The sequence below is a fragment of the Ranitomeya variabilis genome, chromosome 5, assembly GCF_051348905.1.
Source record: "Ranitomeya variabilis isolate aRanVar5 chromosome 5, aRanVar5.hap1, whole genome shotgun sequence".
In the NCBI taxonomy this organism is placed as follows: domain Eukaryota; kingdom Metazoa; phylum Chordata; class Amphibia; order Anura; family Dendrobatidae; genus Ranitomeya; species Ranitomeya variabilis.
This window is the reverse complement of record NC_135236.1, coordinates 269,832,053-269,854,325: the sequence shown is the minus strand read 5'-3', so window position 1 is coordinate 269,854,325 and position 22,273 is coordinate 269,832,053. Positions and strand designations below refer to the sequence as shown.

The 22,273-nt window shown below is 40.7% G+C and overlaps 1 protein-coding gene across 1 annotated transcript in view; it reads left to right on the top strand.

The window, feature by feature from the left end:
• LOC143773606 (guanylyl cyclase-activating protein 1-like) overlaps positions 1-21,614 on the top strand; it is a 38,014-nt gene extending 16,400 nt beyond the window's left edge. The window contains exons 2-4 of the mRNA XM_077261002.1: positions 6,495-6,644; positions 19,974-20,064; positions 20,345-21,614. Coding sequence (XP_077117117.1) covers positions 6,495-6,644; positions 19,974-20,064; positions 20,345-20,472 — 369 coding nt within the window. The 3' untranslated portion in view covers positions 20,473-21,614. The remainder of the gene's footprint in view (positions 1-6,494; positions 6,645-19,973; positions 20,065-20,344) is intronic.
• Positions 21,615-22,273: the final 659 nt, after the last annotated feature.

The window sequence follows — 22,273 nt, the reverse complement described above, 5'->3', positions numbered from 1 at the left end:
AAAGACAATGAACTAGGCATATAGTGTCATGCAAGAGTTTGGGCACCCCTGGTTAAAATTACTGTTATTGTGAATAGTTAAGCAAGTTGAAGAGGAAACGATCTCTAAAAGGCCTAAAGTTAACCCCTTAATCCCATATGACGTACTATCCCGTCGAGGTGGGGTGGGCCTTAATTCCCACCGACTGGATAGTATGTCATATGCGATTGGCCACGCTCACGGGGGGAGCGTGGCCGATCGCGGCCGGGTGTCAGCTGACTATCGCAGCTGACATCCGGCACTATGTGCCAGGAGCGGTCACGGACCGCCCCCGGCACATTAACCCCCGGCACACTGCGATCAAACATGATCGCAGTGTTCCGGCGGTATAGGGAAGCATCGCACAGGGAGGGGGCTCCGTGCGGGCTTCCCTGAGACCCCCGGAGCAATGCGATGTGATCGCGTTGCTCCGAGCGTCTCTTACCTCCTATCCCTGCAGGCCCCGGAACCAAAATGGCTGCGGGGCTGCATCCGGGTCCTGCAGGGATTACTTCCGGGTCCACTGCAGGCGCTGATAAGCGATCTGTGATGTCCCCCACGGGACAAAGTAAAAAAAAAAAATTCCACATGTGTAAAAAAAACATTAAAAAAATTCCTAAATAAAGAAAAAAAAAATATATTATTCCCATAAATACATTTCTTTATCTAAATTTTAAAAAAAACTAATAAAAGTACACATATTTAGTATCGCCGCGTCCGTAACGACCCAACCTATAAAACTGTCCCACTAGTTAACCCCTTCAGTGAACACCGTAAGAAAAAAAAAAAACGAGCCAAAAAACAACGCTTTATTATCATACCGCTGAACAAAAAGTGGAATAACACGCGAACAAAAAGATGGATATAAATAAGCATGATACCGCTGAAAACGTCATCTTGTCCCGCAAAAAACAAGCCACCATACAGCATCATAAGCAAAAAAATAAAAAAGTTATAGTCCTCAGAATAAAGCAATGCCAAAATAATTATTTTTTCTATAAAATAGCTTTTATCGTATAAAAGCACAAAAATATAAATGAGATATCGCTGTAATCGTACTGACCCGATGAATAAAGCTGCTTTATCAATTTTACCAAACGTGGAACGGTATAAACGCCTCCCCCAAAAGAAATTCATGAATAGCTGGTTTTTGGTCATTCTGCCTCAGAAAAATCGGAATAAAAAGCGATCAAAAACTGTCAAGTGTCCGAAAATGATACCAATAAAAACGTCAACTCGTCCCGCAAAAAACAAGACCTCACATGACTCTGTGGACCAAAATATGGAAAAATTATAGGTCTCCAAATGTGGAGACGCAAAAACTTTTTTGCTATAAAAAGCGTCTTTTAGTGTGTGACAGCTGCCAATCATGAAAATCCGATATAAAAAAAACTATAAAAGTAAATCAAACCCCCCTTCATCACCCCCTTAGTTAGGGAAAAATAATAAAATTAAAAAAAAATATTTATTTCCATTTTCCCGTTAGGGTTAGGGCTAGGGTTAGGGCTAGGGTTAAGGTTAGGGTTGGGGCTAAAGTTAGGGTTAGGGTTGGGGCTAAAGTTAGGGTTAGGGTTTGGATTACATTTATGGTTGGGATTAGGGTTAGGGGTGTGTCAGGGTTAGGGGTGTGGTTAGGGTTACCGTTGGGATTAGGGTTAGGGGTGTGTTTGGATTAGGGTTTCAGGTAGAATTGAGGAGTTTCCACTGTTCAGGCACATCAGGGGCTCTCCAAACGCGACATGCGTCCAATCTCAATTCCAGCCAATTCTGCGTTGAAAAGATAAAACAGTGCTCCTTCCATTCCGAGCTCTCCCGTGCGCCCAAACAGTAGTTTACCCCAACATATGGAGTATCAGCGTACTCGGGACAAATTGGACAACAACTTTTGGGGTCCAAGTTCTCTTGTTATCCTTGGGAAAATAAAAATTTGGGGGGCTAAAAATCATTTTTGTGGGAAAAAAAGATTTTTTATTTTCACGGCTCTGCGTTGTAAACTGTAGTGAAACACTTGGGGGTTCAAAGCTCTCAAAACACATCTAGATAAGTTCCTTAGGGGGTCTACTTTCCAACATGGTGTCACTTGTGGGGGTTTTTAATGGTTAGGCACATCAGGGGCTCTCCAAACGAGACATGGTGTCCCATCTCAATTCCAGTCAATTTTGCATTGAAAAGTCAAATGGCGCTCCTTCCCTTCCAAGCTCTGCCATGCGCCCAAACAGTCGTTTACCCCCACATGTGGGGTATCAGCGTACTCAGGACAAATTGCACAACAACTTTTGGGGTCCAATTTCTTCTCTTACCCTTGGGAAAATGAAAAATTGGAGGTGAAAAGATCATTTTTGTGAAAAAACATGATTTTTTATTTTTACGGCTCTGCATTATAAACTTCTGTGAAGCACTTGTTGGGTCAAAGTGCTCACCACACATCTAGATAAGTTCCTTAGGGGGTCTACTTTCCAAAATGGTATCACTTGTGGGGGGGTTCAATGTTTACGCACATCAGGGGCTCTGCAAACGTAACATCCGAGCTCTGCCATGCGCCCAATCAGTGGTTTACCCCCACATATGGGGTATCAGCGTACTCAGGACAAATTGTACAACAACTTTTGGGGTCCATTTTCTCCTGTTACCCTTGGTAAAATAAAACAAATTGGAGCTGAAATAAATTTTGTGTGAAAAAAAGTTAAATGTTCATTTTTATTTAAACATTCCAAAAATTCCTGTGAAACACCTGAGGGGTTAATAAACTTCTTGAATGTGGTTTTGAGCACCTTGAGGGGTGCAGTTTTGAGAATGGTGTCACACTTGGGTATTTTCTATCATATAGACTCCTCAAAATGACTTCAAATGAGATGTGGTCCCTAAAAAAAATGGTGTTGTAAAAATGAGAAATTGCTGGTCAACTTTTAACCCTTATAACTCCCTAACAAAAAAAAATGTTGGTTCCAAAATTGTGCTGATGTAAAGTAGACATGTGAGAAATGTTACTTATTAAGTATTTTGCATGACATATCTCTGTGATTTAAGGGCATAAAAATTCAGAGTTGGAAAATTGCGAAATTTTCAAAACTTTTGCCAAATTTACATTTTTTTCACAAATAAACGCAAGTTATATCGAATAAATTTTACCACTATCATGAAGTACAATATGTCACAAGAAAACAGTGTCAGAATTGCCAAGATCCGTTGAAGCAATCCAGAGTTATAACCTCATAAAGAGACAGTGGTCAGAATTGTAAAAATTGGCCCGGTCATTAACGTGCAAACCACCCTCGGGGCTTAAGGGGTTAAAGAAGACAAATTTTCATTGTATTTTTAAATATATAGCGCTGGCAAAAATTAAGAGACCACCACATCAAAACCCTGTCATGGGCAGCCCAATCTCCAGACGTGAACCCCATTGAAAACCTCTGGAATGTAATCAAGAGGATGATGGATAGTCACAAGCCATCAAACAAAGAAGAACTGCTTTAAATGTTTGCGCCAGAAGCAGTGTGAAAGACTGGTGGAAAGCATGTCAAGACGCATGAAAGCTGTAATTAAAAATCATGGTTATTCCACAAAATATTGATTTCTGAACTCTTCCTGAGTTAAAACATTAGTATTGTTGTTTCTAAATGATTATGAACTTGTTTTCTTTGCATTATTTGAGGTCTGAAAGCACTGGGGGGGTTTTTTTCATTGTGAACATTTTTCTTTGTCAGAAAAAAAATACTAAATTTATTGCTCGGAAATCCGGAGACATGTTGTCATAAGTTTATAGACTAAAAGAACAATTTACATTTTACTCAAAAATATACCTATAAAGACAAAAAATCAGACAAACTGAAAATTTTGGAGCTGTACACACAGTACACACAGTATATATATACACACTGATTATTATATAATTTTTTTTCATTTTTTACATTTTAAAAATGACAAAAAGGAACATAGGCTGTTGCAAAAGTTTGAGCATCCTTGGAAATCTGTGTGCTCAGATAACTTTGACCAAAGTTTCAGGCCTTAATTAACCCGTTAGGGTTATGGCTTGTTCACTATCTTCGTTAAGTCCATACTATTCTATTTGTTGTTCCATTTTCCAACCAGACCACAATAAAGCTAAAGAGAGCACTTCAAAATAATTTTTATAAAGAGCTGATTGAAATAGGTGAGAATGGGAAATCCACACTTTTTACTAAATATTTCTATAGATAATTAATGTAGAATTGTTTTTATTTAAAAAGTGACATTTATGGAATTCCTTTGGTGTGAAGTGAATAGAAAGATGATAATATACCATTTTTGTCACTTGTAGTGAGCAGGTATTTTTACTTCCTACAGATTGAATCTGCGTGGCAGAGCTTTAGTCCACAGACTGACATTATTTTATTTGTATTGCTGCTTATACTAATGAAAAACCACATGGTACAAGCTACATATTGAGGAGATGTAAGACACCAGTAGCCTGATTGTAACACAAAATCATTTGAGCTAATATTTAATTTTAAAAGCAACTGGTAATGTGAAGTCAGAGACGCTGGGCCTTATGGGTGGCACAAGAGAAAATGCCCAATCACACCCATAAGTGAGAGTTGACAATTTGCATAATTTAAATACTGTACTAATTATCAATTTTATCAATTAAAGGGGTATTCCAATTTCCAAGATCCTATCCCAATATGTATTAGGCGTAATAATAATATTAGTAAATACCTCCAATTTGAAATGTAGTATAGTTTTTCTGATTCGCTAGGTTTCTTTCCTCATGTGCAGGAATTGCAGGACCTTATGTATCCATGGTTACGACCACTGATATAAGTTAGATAGCTAGTTGCTAGTTGTTGTAACCATGGATACCTAAGGTCCTGCAATGCTTCCATAAGAGAAAAGTGACATAGTGAATTAGAAAAACTTTTTTTTTTTTTAACAAAATGCAAAGTTAATGAACAAGAGAGATCTATAGCAAATCATATTTTGAAGGAACCCCGCATGGTTCCTCCAAAAACACGGAGAGCTAACCCACTGTGGATGGTGACTTGGGCAAATCCTTCTTTCTCTTCATGTAATTACACAGACTTGATGATCAGGTCTCTGGGGGGCCATGTCATCATTTCCAGGACTCCTTGTTCTTTTCTATGCTAAAGATAGTTCTTAATGATATTGTATGTATGTTTAAGGTTGTTGCCCTACTGCAGAATAAATTTGGATGAAAAAGGTTGTAATCCAAGGCAGGGTATATGTTCCAAAACCAAATAAAGAAAAAATTGTGCTGGGAAGTGGTTCAATATAAATAGTGTAAATCTTTATAAATTACAATGAAAACAAGGGAAAAAAGTAGGAAAGATAAAAATCCCACATAGCAAACACAGATATGCGGAAAGTAGGACAGGATTGAAAAAATGGTTGACCTGAAGATATTGAGAAATACTTGTTTGGTAAATGAAGTGAACAGTACCCTTAATACCTAATAATAAGGGAAAGTAAATGTAAGTACCAACAATCAAAATAGAAGGTATATAAAAGGTACATATCACAAAGATATAGGAGTAATCAAGGACGAGATATAAAATGTGTATACATAAGATTTAAGTGATGGCACTAATAAAACGTCCTGAAAAGTGCGATAATGCAAATAATGATCAGGATATGTAAGAGACTTAGTACATGGACGCTCACCCACCAACTTCCTGACGCGCCTTTCACTATTTGTATGAGACAAGCCTTTATAGATTTCATCATGAACCTCAATTTTACACAGAAAATGGACCAAAAGTTGAAAAAGTGGGTGCAGTGCACAAGGTGGAATTATAGCCAAGAACTTTTAAACTGTTTTATTTTTTTAAGCCTAAAACCAGGAAATGTTACCAATTTTAGTGCAAATGCAGGTATAAATTTTGGGAGAGATTTATCATGAATGGAGTCAGGAAGTGTCTCCCAATGTTTGATAAATGTCCCACATTGTGGCACTTCTATCTATAGATGTTTTAGTTTTTGCTACACCCCTCTACTGGAATGAGAATTGTGGCCTTTTTTGTTATGTTTCAAACATCTCAATTCATAAATATGGCTTAGGCTGGTTTCACACGTCCGTGAACCATGGATCCTGCTCTGATCAGAAGACAAGGCCCAATTGCCTCATATAGGCCTATGAGGTGATTCGTTCTGGTCTGCAGTCCTGGAGGTCTAGCCAGGTCTTTTTATCCAAGCATGGTCCAACCTATTTTTCTGGCTAACCACATCTATATTACAACCAATGTTTCAAAAGTGTAAAAGCTCACAATTTTTGTGACATAATGACATGTGGCAAAATACGCCACTTTTTAGTGAAAACACCTTGGCATATTTCTACCTTCTTTTTCGGACTTTAGAATTATCGACGTTAAAAAATGTCATGCATATTTTAATTAATTAATTAGTTAGTTAATGACTTTACATGTTCACACTTACAATGTTAAAATTGCTTACCTATTCATCTATATGTCTAATTATTACAGGATGGATATATAGACTTCATGGAGTATGTGGCTGCACTTAGCCTTGTTCTCAGGGGAAAGATTGAACAAAAACTACGTTGGTATTTCAAACTTTATGATGTGGACGGAAATGGCTGCATTGACCGACATGAACTTCTTAATATAATTAAGGTAAGCGAATGTTGTATCTTTGAACCTACTTTCTATACCTAGGCTGTTCTTTGTTCTCTCATATATTTTTGTGTGTTAAGATATTTCCTATATATTTTACTGTCATAGTAAATTTATGAAATCTTGGTCCCCGGCTGCAGTTTGTTATAAAAAACAAATAAACCGCACTTATCTCACCATCCTTGGGTCCTGCGTTGAATTTCTGGCTATGCTCCTGTTGTCTTGCATTGGCTACCATCCTGATGTCATTTAATGTGGCGCTGGGCTGTAGCCCTAGGCAAGGTACTCATCTTCCTCGCCACGGCACACTGCATGAAAACGGGGGTCCTGGCTGGTTGTGTGGACTTGTGTTACTTTGGCGATGTGCCTCTGCAGACCACAAGGTACCGCTGTATTTGGCTGACCAGGACCAGATGTTATGGAGATTAGTGAGGGAGACCACAGTTAAAAAACAAACTTATTTTTACTAAACCTTGTACATGGTGGTCGTTTCTTTAGCAGTAAGCAGAATTGTACATTTTGCCTTCACATGCAATGTTATACTGTCTCTCTCTGTTCTCACTACAGCCCAGCAAACTAGCTTGGGAGCTTCCATAGTTCTCCTTAGGGCTGTCCCACACGTCCAGATAATTCCGGTACCGGAATAAATCGGTACCGGAGTTATCCGTGTCCGTGTGCCTGGGAACTCACGGAGGCCATACGTGCGGCACACGTGTGCCGCCCGTATGGCGAGTGGGTACCACACGGAGCGTGTGGTACCCACTCTGCATGGTGCTGAAGCTGCGATTCATATCTTCCCTGCAGCAGCGTTTGCTGCAGAGAAAATATGAAGAATAGTGTTAAAAATAAAGATTTAGGTGTCCGCCGCCCCCCCACCCCCTGTGCGCCCCCCCGCTGGTCAGAAAATACTTACCCGCTCCCTCGCTGCTTCCTGGTCTGGCCGCGGCTTCTCCTGCATGCGGTCACGTGGGGCCGATCATTTACAGTCATGAATATGTGGCTCCACCTCCCATAGGGGCGGAGCCGACTATTCATGATTGTAAATGATCGGCCCCACGTGACCGCATACAGTAGGAGGCGCGGCCAGACCAGGAAGGAGCGAGGGAGCGGGTAAGTATTTTCTGACCAGCGGGGGGGGGGGCGCACAGGGGGTGGGGGGGCGGCGGACACCTAAATCTTTATTTTTAACACTATTATTCATATTTTCTCTGCAGCAAACGCTGCTACAGGGAACATATGAATCGCGGCTTCAGCACCATGTGGGGGGGACAGCGCTTACTGTAGCGCTGTCTCCTGCACGCACACGGACCCCAGACGGAGAATGTCCGTGTGAGGTCCGTGTTTTACGCGGACCCATTGACTCTATTGGGTCCGTGTAAAACGTGCGCTCCCACGAACACTGACATGTCTCCGTGTTTGGCACACAGAGACACGGTCCGCAAAAAATCAATGACATCTGAACAGATGCATTGATTTTTATGGGTCTACGTGTGTCAGTGTCTCCGGTACGTGAGGAAACTGTCACCTCACGTACCGGAATCACTGACGTGTGAAACCGGCCTTAGGGATTGCATGGGTCAAGGTGTAACTCTACGCCTCACAGCTACTCTCAGTTCTCAGCTGACTAATTAGGACCCCATGGGGAGGGGTTCTTTGTATCACTTCTCAATTGCACTTCCAAAGTCCAGTCCACAAGAGTCAGACTCCATCCTGTAGCAACACGTCCTTTAATTTCTCCGTAGGAGAGGATGTGTTCCAATATGGCAACTATGTGGCTTCCTTCACTATAGACGCTTAGTAGCTACAATGCTATATGTATTCTCTTCCTCTTGCTTTTCTTTACTTTTGCCTTCTGTTACTTCTCAGTTAAAACTCCACACCGTCCTGATGGGCTTCCAGGTCCAGGCCTCAGTCCACTTTTTTCCTTTTAAGCCTCCTGTCTGCAACTCAGCTTACCTGTTTCTTTCCTCTCCTCAGAATATTACTATCTGGGTCTTTAGTCTCCCTCTTGCCACATGAACACCCATTAACATGTGAATCTGCTAACTATCAGACCTTAGGTCTGGTGCTGCTGGATACTGTGCTCTCTTTGCCTCAGTACCAGGAAATCATGTCCTGTGTCCCTATGTAGCTCGTTCCATTCTGGACTAGTCCCAACTATTAACTCTGTCTATCCCTACTAATTGCCTGTTGCTGGGCAGACTACAACTTCATCACATGACAATGCAGATTACTAAACATGCATTACTGTGAATGTGCAAAACAACAAAATGCATTATTTCAGCACAAATTTTTCAATGGCTGTACACAGCAACTACACCTCCCTACAGTCACGCCGACAGTGTGACAGCCAATCAGGTATCTCAGCCACTCTGCCCGTGTAGACGGAACACCCCCTTCAGAGTCGCTGAGTTCACTGATTGGCTGCCATGCATGCTGTCAATGTGACATCAGTGCCTTCAATAATATTTTTTTAGTATATCTCTGGATTTCTTTATTTTTCTTCTTTTTTTTTTTTTTTTTTGGGGGGGGTAATGTCTCCTTAGCATATGTCTGCCATTGACAAAAAATAATGAGAATATAATACTGCCTAGTGTACTATTTTATGGGTAGACTTGTATTAAAAAAACATACTTGACTGTGTTTTTCAAAATATTTAGAATTGAGAGTCCTCAGTGGTTGATACCTTTTAATGGCTAACTGAAAAGATGGTAACAAATTGCAAGCTTTCGAGACTACATACGTCTCTTCATCAGGCAAAGAAAATTGCACTGAAATTAACTTTCTGGACACCATCATTAAGCTGCAGAACAATAAAATAGAGACATCCCTGTATCAGAAGCCAATCGACCATCCAACATACCTTAAATGGGACAGTTTCCATCCAAAACACATAAAAAACTCCATTGTCTACAGCCAAGCCATCAGATACAATCGTATATGTTCCAACCCAATGGATAGAGATGAACACCTTGGTCGCCTCAGAAAGACATTTTTGAATCAGGGCTACCATCCAAGAACAATTGAAAATCAGATCACAAGAGCCACCAGAATATCAAGGAATCACCTGCTACATTACAAAACTAAAGAAGAAAATAACCGGGTACCTCTAGTAGTTACCTACAATCCAAATCTGGAGGCGCTAAGGGGAGCTGCATGGAAATTACAACCTTTACTGCAAAAAGATGCCCGCTTACAATCCATTTTTCCAGACCCCCCACTACTGTGTTTTAGGCATCCCCCAAATCTAAGAAGCATCATTGTCAAGAGCTCCCTGTCCTCTCCAACAGCTGCAGGTACCTTTCCTTGCAACCAGAAAAAATGTAAAACCTGTCCATTTATAATGACCACGGACAAGATTAAGATTCCCAATTCACATCAGGACTACAAGATACCAGGTACTTTCAGCTGCGTCACTTCTAATGTGGTGTACCTAATCATTTGTACTAAATGTCCAACTGGGGGGTCTGTATGTGGGGGAGACAGGGCAGAAACTGAGAACAAGGATGAACTCTCACCGCCATACAATAAGAGAAAAAAGAATGGATCTACCTGTGGCAATACATTTCTGTCTCCCAAATCATAACATTATTGACATGAAATTACCTGTATTAAAGGGTAACTTCAAATCGCAGAAAGACAGGAGAGTCTGGGAATATAAACTGATGACGACCTTTGACACTAACTGCAGGAATGAATGTGTCACATGGATTTATGTCTTTTTACATCAACTAACTACAACTAATGAACTTGCCCATCAGACCATGTGGGGTCATCACAACAGAGACCCTAATCACAGGACAATAAAACAATCCTTATCTAAGAATTGGCCCAGTATTTATGGACATAACTGTTTATCACCCATGGTAATTCTGCTTCATGTCACTTGGCTTATCCATGGTTTTTTTCCCCCTCTTTTTTTTTTTTCTCTATACTATGTTGTGCATAAATATGTGATTCTTCAGAATTTGTTTTAGTCTTTGCCTGATGAAGAGACGTATGTAGTATCGAAAGCTTGCAATTTGTTACCATCTTTTCAGTTAGCCATTAAAAGGTATCAACCACTGAGGACTCTCAATTCTAAATATTTTTCTATCTACTGGCTAACACGGTACCAAGATATATTTCTTTCCTGTATCAAAATGTGTTTTTCAAAGCAGTTAAAATAGGATGTATACTGTTTCTGCAATGGAGTATTTTAAGTAAATTAAACAAAGATCATCAATAACAGGGATGTGAAATATCAGGGATTCTGTGTTTCATGCCTTATCCTGTAGTTGTTAAAAATTACTCAATATCAGATGGTTCTGAAACCCAGCACAATACAGATCTGGCGTTATCAGCTGCGGCAATGTGAACAGCATACAAAAATGAAACCGCACTGCTCCGTCTACTGTGTAGTTGCCATTCTCAGATACTGCACCTCATTTCCTACTGAAGTCAATAGGAGCTAATCTGCAAAACCCAAGAAAGGCCACTACACAGCGTAGTTCCATCTCTGTGCTTTGTTTGCATTTGGCCACCACCAGAGCTGATAACTGTTAATGGGTGGAGGTTTAGGCTATGTGCACACGATGCGGATTTAGTGCGGATCCGCATCGTTTTTTTCCGTGCAGAAACGCTGCAGTTCTGCAACGTGATTTACAGTACAATGTAAATCAATAGAAAAAAAAATGCTGTGCTAATGGTGCGGAAAAATCCGCATGAAAACCGCTGCGGATCAAAAGTAGTAGCATGTCACTTTTGTGCGGAACTGCAGCGTTTCTGAACCCTGCCATTATAGAAATCCACAGGGGTAAAAAACGCATAAAATCCGCAACAAAAATGCACAAAATCCGCATAAAAAATGCGTTAAATCAGCACCTGCGTTTTCTGCCAGGAGATGCGGATTTTGTGCAGAAAATTCTGCACCCCAATCCGAAACGTGTGCACATAGCCTTCAGGTGTCAGATCTCCATAGAATATCTGATATTGATCAGCTAACAATGTACATGTAAATTTGAGGGTCAGCACTACAATTCTACTGTCAGAGATCCAGTATTGCCAATATTTCAATTATACTGCGTTTTGCTAGAACGAGAAAATACAGAAATTATCCATCAAAACATTCTATGAGTTTAGTGGCCAACCATTTTTTTTAGTTTTTTTTCTCTCTACTTTTCAGCAGCCGTCATTTCTCCATTTTCCCCTGATGTGGCTGCTTGAGACTTTCTTTTAGGGTTTGCTCACACTGACGATCAGGGTTTGCTCACACTGACGATCAGGGTTCGGTCACACTGACGATCACACATCCGTTGATTCTTCCATGAGAGAGAATCGGATATATGCAAATGATCCTCGGCTCAAACTCTGCTGCAAGCGTGATCAGAGTGTCATTTAACTGTGATCCGATTCTCTTACATTCAAGAATCGGATCACAGGGGCAGAGAAGATGGAGAACTTAATTTCACCATCTTCTTTATTCTGTGAGTCTTCGTATATCGGACTGAACTCAGATGACATCTGAGTGCAGTCCGATGTTTTCCCTGCTCCCATAAACTTGGATGGCCCGTATGCGCTGCCAATAGCATCATGCAACAATTTTTTTCTCATTCCGACTTAGCATTAGAAAAAAAGCGCTAGTCAGCACTTCTCCATAGTATAACATTGGAGCGAGTCCTAGTGTGCTTGCCAGTGTGAGCAAACCCTTATGTGCAACAAATTGTATTAGTTTTTAGCACTACTTTGGGGTAGATATAAATTACTGTGCAATTGAAATCATTTTTGGGGAGACACAAATGTCGTAAAAGTGATTTTTGGTTTAGTTTTTTGTTTATACTTTATCCTGTAAAAATGCCATTTTTGGTTTATTTTTAATTTTTTTTTTACTGTTCATGTTTCAATACAAATTACCGATTGAGTGAATTCTCCAGGTGATTTTTTTAGATACCTATTATGTGTACATTTTTGTAGTATTACTTCTTACATGTATGCAATAAAATGCATTTTATATGATTTTTTTTATGCTGTGGAACTTTTTGCAACTTTTTTTTTAATTTACATTTTTGTGCAGCTTTTTTATATATGCTCACAGAATTTGTACCCCAATAGGTCAAGACCATGCTCGGAAAACTCGAGTAACGATCACACTCGCTCATCACTAGTCAATATCAAACTTGTATAGTGTTCTTTTTTATTTTACTAGGTTTTTTTAGTATTTTTTCTGTTGATGAAGCTGCGAGAGGGCTTATTTTGTTGCATGTCGATTTGAGGTTTTATTTATACCAATTTGGGGTATATAGGACATATAGAACACTGTTAGTTGCATTTTTTTTTGGGGGGGGGGAATTGCGAAGACTGGAAAATCTCAAATCTGGCTTTTTGACATTTTTTTAAATACTTTTATGGATGAGGTGATGCCAATTCTGTTTATTATTATTTTTTAATTTCTTTACTTTAAAACCCGGAAATGGGGGTTGATCTAAACTTCTATATTTTTTATTTTCTTCATATTTTTTTACAATTGTTGTTCACTTTATTTTTAGTCCCCCCTAAGGTACTTTAATTTGTGATCGCTTATATTATGGACTACATACAACAGTATTGCAGGATATAGTATAAATTGCAGTTTCTTTTAAAAAGCAGCTTACAGTTGAGGTTCAGAGGAAGAGCAAGAAAGCAGCAACAGAGCCTTCAGCAGTAGTGATGAGCGAGTATACTCGTTGCTGGGGTTTTCCAGAGCACGCTCGGGTGATCTCCGAGCATTGTTAGTTCTCGTAGATTTAGTTTTCGTCACCTCAGCTGCATGATTTACAGCTGCTACATAGCTTAAATACATGTGGGGATTCCCTAGCAACCAGGCAACCCCCCCATATGTACTCAGCCTGTCTATCAGCTGTAAATCATGCAGCTGCGGCAAGGAAAACTAAATCTCCGAGAACTAACAATACTTGGAGATCACCCGAGCGTGCTCTGGAAAACCCGAGCAACGAGTACACTCGCTCATCACTATTCAGTATTCAGCAGGCAATCCAACAGCAAGTGACGTCAGAGATTGATGGTGGCATTTCAATAATTCACCTGCAGCAATTATGGCTAGTGCTGATAGCTTTTATTCTAGCTGTAATACATAGCTGACATCTGCCCTGTATGGAACAGGCCCAGTTCCTGAGTCCCGCACTGTACAGGAACACCCTGACTGTGACAAACATGTACGGTAGTGCCCTAAATTTACAGCATTTGTTCCTTATGTATATAATATATAATATTATTGTCAGTTTCACATCACTTATACTTACTTTTTCATTCTTTGTATGAAATATGGTTCTCTTTTTTTTCAAATAACATTTTGCAAATGTTTGTTTTCCAAAAATGAGTATTGAAAAGAGATTCTTTTTTTAAGGTACCCACTCTTTTTTGTAACCTCCAAATAAATATTATCCCGATCTGCCAATTTTTGACTTATGTCTACCACACAACATGTATAGTAATGTTATACTTCTGTACATTTTTATTTTGTTATTAAAATTAAAATGCAAAAATATTATAGCTGCGTGCTCTATTTAGACAAATTAAAACACCTTACACAGCATATATCAATATGGATTACTCCTGTAACATTGCCTTTAGGACACGGCACGTGGCAGTATTATGGTGCACTTTTGCTGCTTCCACTAATTGCCAATGTAGCCTAGAAACTTTGTATTGCCTAGAATTTAAAGAGGAGCTGTCACTTGCTCCAAAAAATACCTTCAGAAATTCTTCTGCTTCCTTCCATTTTGCGCGTCACTCCATTGCAGAGAAATTAAGATTTAAAGCACCACTCCAGTGGGTTTTTCTTTCATCACTGGAGTTGCGCTTTAAATGTAAGACCCCTGCCCCCATTCTTATACTTGCCTTCCAGCACCTTCACCTTTTACCGATGCTGCTCGGGTCCCGCAGCGCCATCTTGTGCCCATAACTTCTGAATAGCTGAAAGTCAGAAGTTATGACGCAAGAACTCAATGCAACTCTATGAGAGCCAGAACAAGGCTCTTACAGAGATGTGCTGAAAAGTGACCTCCATCGCGCTCCATGAAACACTGGTCACTTTTTGCCGGAGACGGACGGGAGTGACCTGGAAAAAGATAAAGGTGGCAGGTCAGTATATGACCAGGTACGGGGAAATTACATTTAAAGCACCACTCCAACGGTGCAATATAAAAATGTTGGAGTGTGCTTTAATGCTTTTGGAGCATAGTATGTAAGATCTCTTCTTGCAGACCACCTGCAGCATCTGGATGGGAGGCATGAAAGCGCACATCCCAAGAGAAGATTACAGAGACACCCCACAAACGCACCTGGCAGATCACAGCCAACTTCTTCTGTACATAAAATCTACAGAGAAACCATCAGCACAAAAGCCTCAGCAGAGCGGCCTCTTCAACCTGCCTCCATCCTATAAATGGTCCAAGGCGTCAGCAATAAAATATCAAGAGGCTCCCAGCAGACACAGAATACAGCGGATGCTCCACCACTTCTACAACTACGAGTACAAGCCTAACCCAGAAGGAGTGAACCAAGCTACAAAAGACCTCAACGATATATTCTACACCATGGCCGAACTGTCCGACCTGAAAAAAGTCAACTATAAAAGGCCAAAAGAAAAACAGACCAATGGTTGGTTTGACAGAGAATGTAAAACCATACGGAAGACCCTGAGAACAGCCTCAAACAAAAAACACAGAGACCCCAACCATCCGGGTCTGAGGGATGCCTATGACACCATACAAAGGCAATACAAAACCATCCTCAAGAGGAAGAAACAAAGTTACATCTCCACCAAACTTAACCAACTGGAAGACGCCCTCCAGGACAACTCCTTCTGGGAACTATGGAACCACATGGGCACAAAAAACAAGAAGAACATCATCCATATCCAAAATGGCAATATCTGGCTTCAGTACTTCAGAGACCTCTACAAAGACATCCCGAAGGAAGAACTAAACCAAGAACAGAAAAACATAACAGAAAAACTAAAAGCTATGGAGGAAAAAGTCAAACATTTCCAAAACCCACTGGATACACCAATCACACTTCAGGAAGTTACAGAGAGAATATCTTCCATAAGGTGTAGAAAAGCCAGTGGCCCAGATGGAATCCCACCAGAAATGCTGAAGTACAGCCCACCAGAAATACATGCAGCAATGGTCAAATTGTTCAATATTGTGCTGAGTGCTGGCTACTTTCCTCGTACCTGGAATCAAGGCCTCATCACACCCATCCACAAGAGTGGGGACAGGTACGACCCTGCCAACTACAGAGGCATATGTGTCAGCAGCAACCTGGGGAAACTGTTCAATAGCATCCTGAACAAAAGGATCCTTAATTTCCTCACCGAGCATAACGTCCTCAGCAAAAGCCAAGCAGGGTTCATGCCAAACCATCGCACTACCGACCACATCTACACCCTGCACAGCCTCATTCAGAGCCACGTCCACAACACTAAGCACGGGAAGATATACGCTTGTTTTGTGGATTTCAGAAAGGCTTTTGACTCAGTGTGGCACCCAGGCCTGTTACTGAAACTGCTGGAGAGTGGAATAGGAGGAAAGACCTACGATGTCATCAAAAGCTCCTACACCGAGAACCGCTGCAGTGTGAGTGTGAACGGTAGAAGAACGGCTGATTTCCAGCAGAGCCGCGGAGTCAGACAGGGCTGCACCCTAAGCCCAACGCTCTTCAATATCTACATCAATGAGCTGGCCACCACTCTGGAATCTTCCACGGCACCAGGTCTCACACTCCATAATGCCCAGGTGAAATTCTTGCTGTATGCAGATGACCTATTGCTGCTGTCACCAACTGAGAAAGGTCTTCAAGACAACCTGAAAATCCTGGAGAAATTCAGCTCCACATGGGCTCTACCGGTCAATGCAAAGAAAACCAACATCATGGTGTTCCAGAAGAGAAAGCCAAGACCGAACCAGCACCTTCCATTCATGCTAAACAACTGCGCTCTTACAGAAATGGACAAATATACCTACCTGGGCCTGGAAATTCACCGGTCAGGGAGCTTCAAACAAGCCATAGAGATACTGAAAGACAAGGCCTGCAAAACCTTCTATGCCATCCGAAGGAAGCTCTATCATCTGAAGCCACCAGTGAGGGTCTGGCTAAAAATCTTCGATGCCATAATCACCCCAATCCTCCTATACGGCAGTGAAGTCTGGGGCCCTCACACATACCCAGACTGGTCAAAGTGGGATTCCAGTCCAACAGAAATATTCCACCTGGAATTCTGTAAACACCTTCTTCAGGTCCATCGGAGCACCACCAACAATGCCTGCCGAGCTGAGCTGGGCAGATTCCCACTGCACCTATCTGTCCTGAAGAGGGTGCTGTCCTTTCAGGCTCACCTGCAGAGTAGCAACCCAAGCTCCCATCACCATAAAGCCATGCTACATATAGGTGGTCCCCACAAACCAGGACCCCCAGAACAGCTCACCCAAACCCAACCTGCCCGAACCGTCAACCAAAACAACTCGACAAAAGCCACAATCAGGAAGATGGTAGAGGAGGGGCAGGAGAGGTACGTCAGTGTCTGGAGGAACGAAATCAGCAGCTCACAGAAACTGACCGTGTACCAGAGTCTACAGAGAGACTACAGACTGGCCCCATATCTGGAGAAACTCTCAGATCCCAGAGACCGCCAGATCCTGAGCCGGTATAGACTCAGCGCCCACAATCTGGCCATCGAGGTCGGCCGGCACAGACAGAGCTACAAGCCCAGAGAAGACAGACTGTGCCTACACTGTGACCTGGAGACCCTGGAGGATGAGACCCACTTCCTGCTACACTGCCCCAAATACTCAGCAGTGAGGGACATTCACTTCAGGAGACTCTCACATCTCTTCCCGGATTTCAGCTCCATGAAGGAGGAAGAGAAAACATATATCCTGCTGGGGGAAGAAGAGAGCGCGGTGGAGATAGCAGCCCAGTATGTGAGCGCTTGCCATAGACTGCGAGAAAGACAACCATGATATGCCATGGACGTCCTTACCCCCACCCTGCACCCCATCCATCGTCCCCGCAGTCCTCACCCATTATCCCCACAGTCCCTGCTCCCTATTCCCTATTGTACTTGTGCTTTGGCAAAACTGATGTTTATTTGGTCCTGCCAATAAAGCTTCTTTGATTTGATTTGATTTGATTTGACACTACAGTTCGACTGTGAGAAAAGATCAGACAAACTGCTCTCCTAAAGCAACAAATGTGAATATCTCTGCAATTGATTGACCCAGGGCAAGGTGATAGAAATGGCACAATCAGGGGAGCTCATGGATTTTTACTAGGTTCTTAACACATTTCTTTCGAGCAAGGAAGCAAGGAACAGGATCATTTTAACTATACTTAATTTTAGCTTAGGAAAAGTATACCCACTGTTAGTCCCTAATTTTGAGATATATACAGTATATATATATATATATATATATATATATATATATATATATATATATATATATTTTATTTTTTATTTTTTTTTAAAGGAAACTTAAACCTACCCAAACATTTTATATTTCCCTGCTCTTATAGGACCATGGGTTGTAGTAGTTTTCAGGCATATAGGTAGTTTTCAGGCATACAGGCCAGATGAAATCGATTTGAAGCAGAAATTAGGCTGGGTTCATACCATAATTTCCCACGGGATCAATAAAGTGTATCGTATCGTATCGTACCGTATGAACCCAGCCTAATTTCTGCTTCAAATCGATTTCATCTGGCCTGTAGAAGATGTTTAGTCACGTCTCAAGGTGGTTGTTGAGCCGCCCTGCTCTTAAGCCTAGATATCATTAATCCGCTCCTACTAAGTGTCTTAATCTTCCAAAGAACAGATATATGGAGATTAATTTGAATGTGACCTAGTAACGTGGGTATTTAAAGCTAAGTAAGAAATCAGCTACAATTAAGATCCATGCGCTTCTTCAATGTCATCGGATTGCTGTATCTTTTCCCTAATGAAACATACAAACTGACTTCCTTTATATGGCATTATAAGGTTTATGCAAATTTTTATGCATGACTGACAAGCTTTACTTTACATTAGACAAAAATGCAAGTTGCAATGTAAACTAGTTAAAATGAGGCCATCACATACTGCTGAAGTCAAAAGTTTACATAGACTTAGATTGAAGGTAATAAAATTCATATTTATCTCCACCACAGATTCCACCTCACAGAACCATAGTTTACTCTAGTTGTCTTGTATATCTACTTTGTACATGACAAAAGCAATTGTTCTAACAAATGTTTATGGGCAGATCATTTAATTTAGAATTCTCTAATCACAATTTCAGTGGGTCAGAGTTTTACATAAACCTAGATGACTGCACTTTTAAATGGCTTGAGAAATTCCAGAAAGCTATTTAATAGCGTTAGGAGCCATCTTAAGTTAAATGAGATAATTTGAGTTCATTGGAGGCGTACATGTGGCAGTAATTTAACGCTTACCTTAACAGCCTCCCTGCCTCTATGTGAACATTATTAAAGGCGTTAGTCAGGAAGTCAAAGGTTCTTGTGAGCACTATTGGGGCCAAAATCCGATAGTGGAAAGAACAGCATTTCACCATGACCAGGTGCTCCCTGCAAGATTTCAGACAGTGGAGTGAAAATAATTAACGGAAGAGTTGTCCAAGAGCCAAGGACCACCTGTACACAGCTACAGAAAGACATGGAATCAGCAGGTACAAGTGTTTCAAAGAAAACTTTAAGTAATGCACTCGACCTCCATGGCCTGTATGCACGCTCCCCACGCAAGACTCAATTGCTGAACAAAAAGTATGAAAAGAAAAGATGAATGAACAAATGTACTGAGACATTCTTGATATAAATATCTGCTATCTACCAGGATGATGAAGAAGAAACAAGGGTAGACATTTCGGAAAGACAATCATCCCAAACACACAGCTAAGGAAACTCTCAATTGGTTTCATAGAAAAAAAATGACGCTGCTAGAATGGTCCAGCCAATGAGCTGACCTGAATCCAAGAGAAAATTTATGGAAGGAACTAAAGCTCAGAGTTCATAGAATGAGCCCATGGAACCTTTAGGATTTGAAGAGTGTTTGTGGGCCAAAATCACACCTGAGCAATGCATGCGACTAGTTTCTCTATACACGAAGTGTCTTGAAGCTGTCATCGCCAACAAAGGCTTTTGTACTAAATACATTTCAGTAAGCGTGTGCAATACTTTTTCCCTGTGTCATGTGGTTTTATTTATTTGCCTATGTGGATTGGATGGGCTGTTACCGAAATCTGGTGATCATAGTAATTCCTTATCAAAAGTTGATTTGTTTTTCCTTTTCTTTTGCAGGCAGTGCGGGCGATTAATGGCTGCGATCAAGACAGCACTGCAGAAGAGTTTACTAATCGGGTTTTTGACAAGATTGATGTCAATGGAGATGGTAAGAATTATTTACCTTTACAGAGAAAATTAGGGGGCTATGTCGACATTCAATTATCATCTAAAATAATAAAAGAAAGAAAACTGCAACAATATTCAATTACAAGGAGTAGGATGGAAGAACAAGGACCATGTCCTCAGGAGCTGGCCATCAGGTTGTATGCAGAATAATTGCAATCTGCCTAGTGTTGAAGGAAGGTGGCAGCAGTAGGCAGTTTAGGCACAACCACCTTGTCCATGTGTCTTTATTATTGTATGAACTAAACACTTTTTCTTCACAGGGGAGCTGTCTCTGGAGGAATTTGTGGAGGGTGCTCGTAAAGATGAAGAATTTATGGATGTGATGATGAAGAGTCTGGACTTGACCCACATAGTGACCATGATAAACAACCGAAGGCACAGTGTGTGATTTCTAGGAGTCAAGGATAGGTTTATGTTTGAGATGGTTCAGGGTATATTTTGCAGATGACATGAGAAGTTAAGACTCACTGTGCATATTAGAAAAAGTCATTAAAGAGTCATCAGCTATCCAGTTAAAATTATGGATTCAGTGCAAATGAAGTCTATGTGCCAGTACCCACTCCTTTCAGATGTCTGGTACCATGTCAAGGTAGATGGGACATTACATGGGTGTCAATATGGAATAACATAAGCAATGAGTTGACTCATAGCTTGTGCATAGCTACCAAAAATATCTATCCAATTACTATAGTTAATAAAGGTCTGATCCATTATGCAATGTTAATGAGTAGCTTTCACTATCGATAAGGATCTAGTGTTCAACAAACCAGGAAGATTTCTAAATGTATGATATGGATGTACTGTGGGTACTTGTTTGTGGCATGTTGCAACAAGTCTGCAGGTATGTTTCTTTAAAGGCAGCACTCGAGGCAAAACTGAATAAATGTGTTATGCCTAGTGCCAGGCATGAGGGGGTGGGCCATGATACAACTATCATACATTGAAATCATGGACCCCCTCTCTGATTAATTGGGCACTGAGCATAACCCCTTGCATCATTTGTGCCTGAAGTATCCTTCAAATAGGTATTCCCATTAAGGGAACCCTGTTTTGGAGATGGGTGCTGGTCGGAAAACTGAAGTTCTGCAATAATTGTCAAATATGTGATTACCCCTTTAAGGAGTTCACACACTGCAGTCATGTTGTAGCAAAGATGCACTATTTTTCCCCAATTTTCAAAAAACTCTCAACAGAGATTATGAATTATGTTAAAGTATGACAGAGAAGGACTAGCAGCACATTGGAAACAATCTTTGACAGCATTCAAATGATTATGCAGTTGATATATGCATTTACAATGGTAACACAGAGTGTAAATAATGTGTATGAAATGATGTGATTAATTGTATTATTTTTGAATTTCCATCTTTAAATAACGTTTAGTGGTTTCACCGTTGACTATACCAATAAGGAGAGTGGGCAATCACAGTATGTGTTGGATAGTACTTAAGAGTGCTCTCCATTGGGCATTCTGTCTTTGTGATTTTTGTATGTTTGTGCCTTTGTAAGCTGTACATAAATGGCTGCTTTCTATAAATAAACTGTAAATATCATAAAAAGAATACAAATGTCCTGTGTTTTAGCACTATCTTATGTGTAAAAGTACATTTGCACCTGACAACCACAGCCATTAACCAAATGATGATTGGCAATGTACAAGAAAATTGGTCATCATAACAGCCTGTTTATAGGACGACCAGAATTCTGTGCCATAGAACGATTGCTAATACAATCGTTCTGTGCATAAAAAAATATCATGTTTTCAGCAACACAGAATATTGTGCAGCCGATAACAATGATTTTAAAGCCAACATGAACTATTCACTCAGTGGTTGAAACAGTGTTTTGCTTGTTTTGATTGTCGTCATGTTTGTTTAAGCTGATAAGCCACAAATGAGCATTCTTAAGGTACCGTCACACTCAGCAACTTTATAACGAGAACGACAACGATCCGTGACGTTGCAGCGTCCTGGATAGCGATCTCGTTGTGTTTGACACGCAGCAGCGATCTGGATCCCGCTGTGATATCGCTGGTCGGAGCTAGAAGTCCAGAACTTTATTTCGGCACTGATCACCTGCTGTCATCGCTGGATCGGTGTGTGTGACGCTGATCCAGTGATGTGTTCACTTGTAACCAGGGTAAATATCGCCGCGCTTAGTAACCCGATATTTACCCTGGTTACGATTGT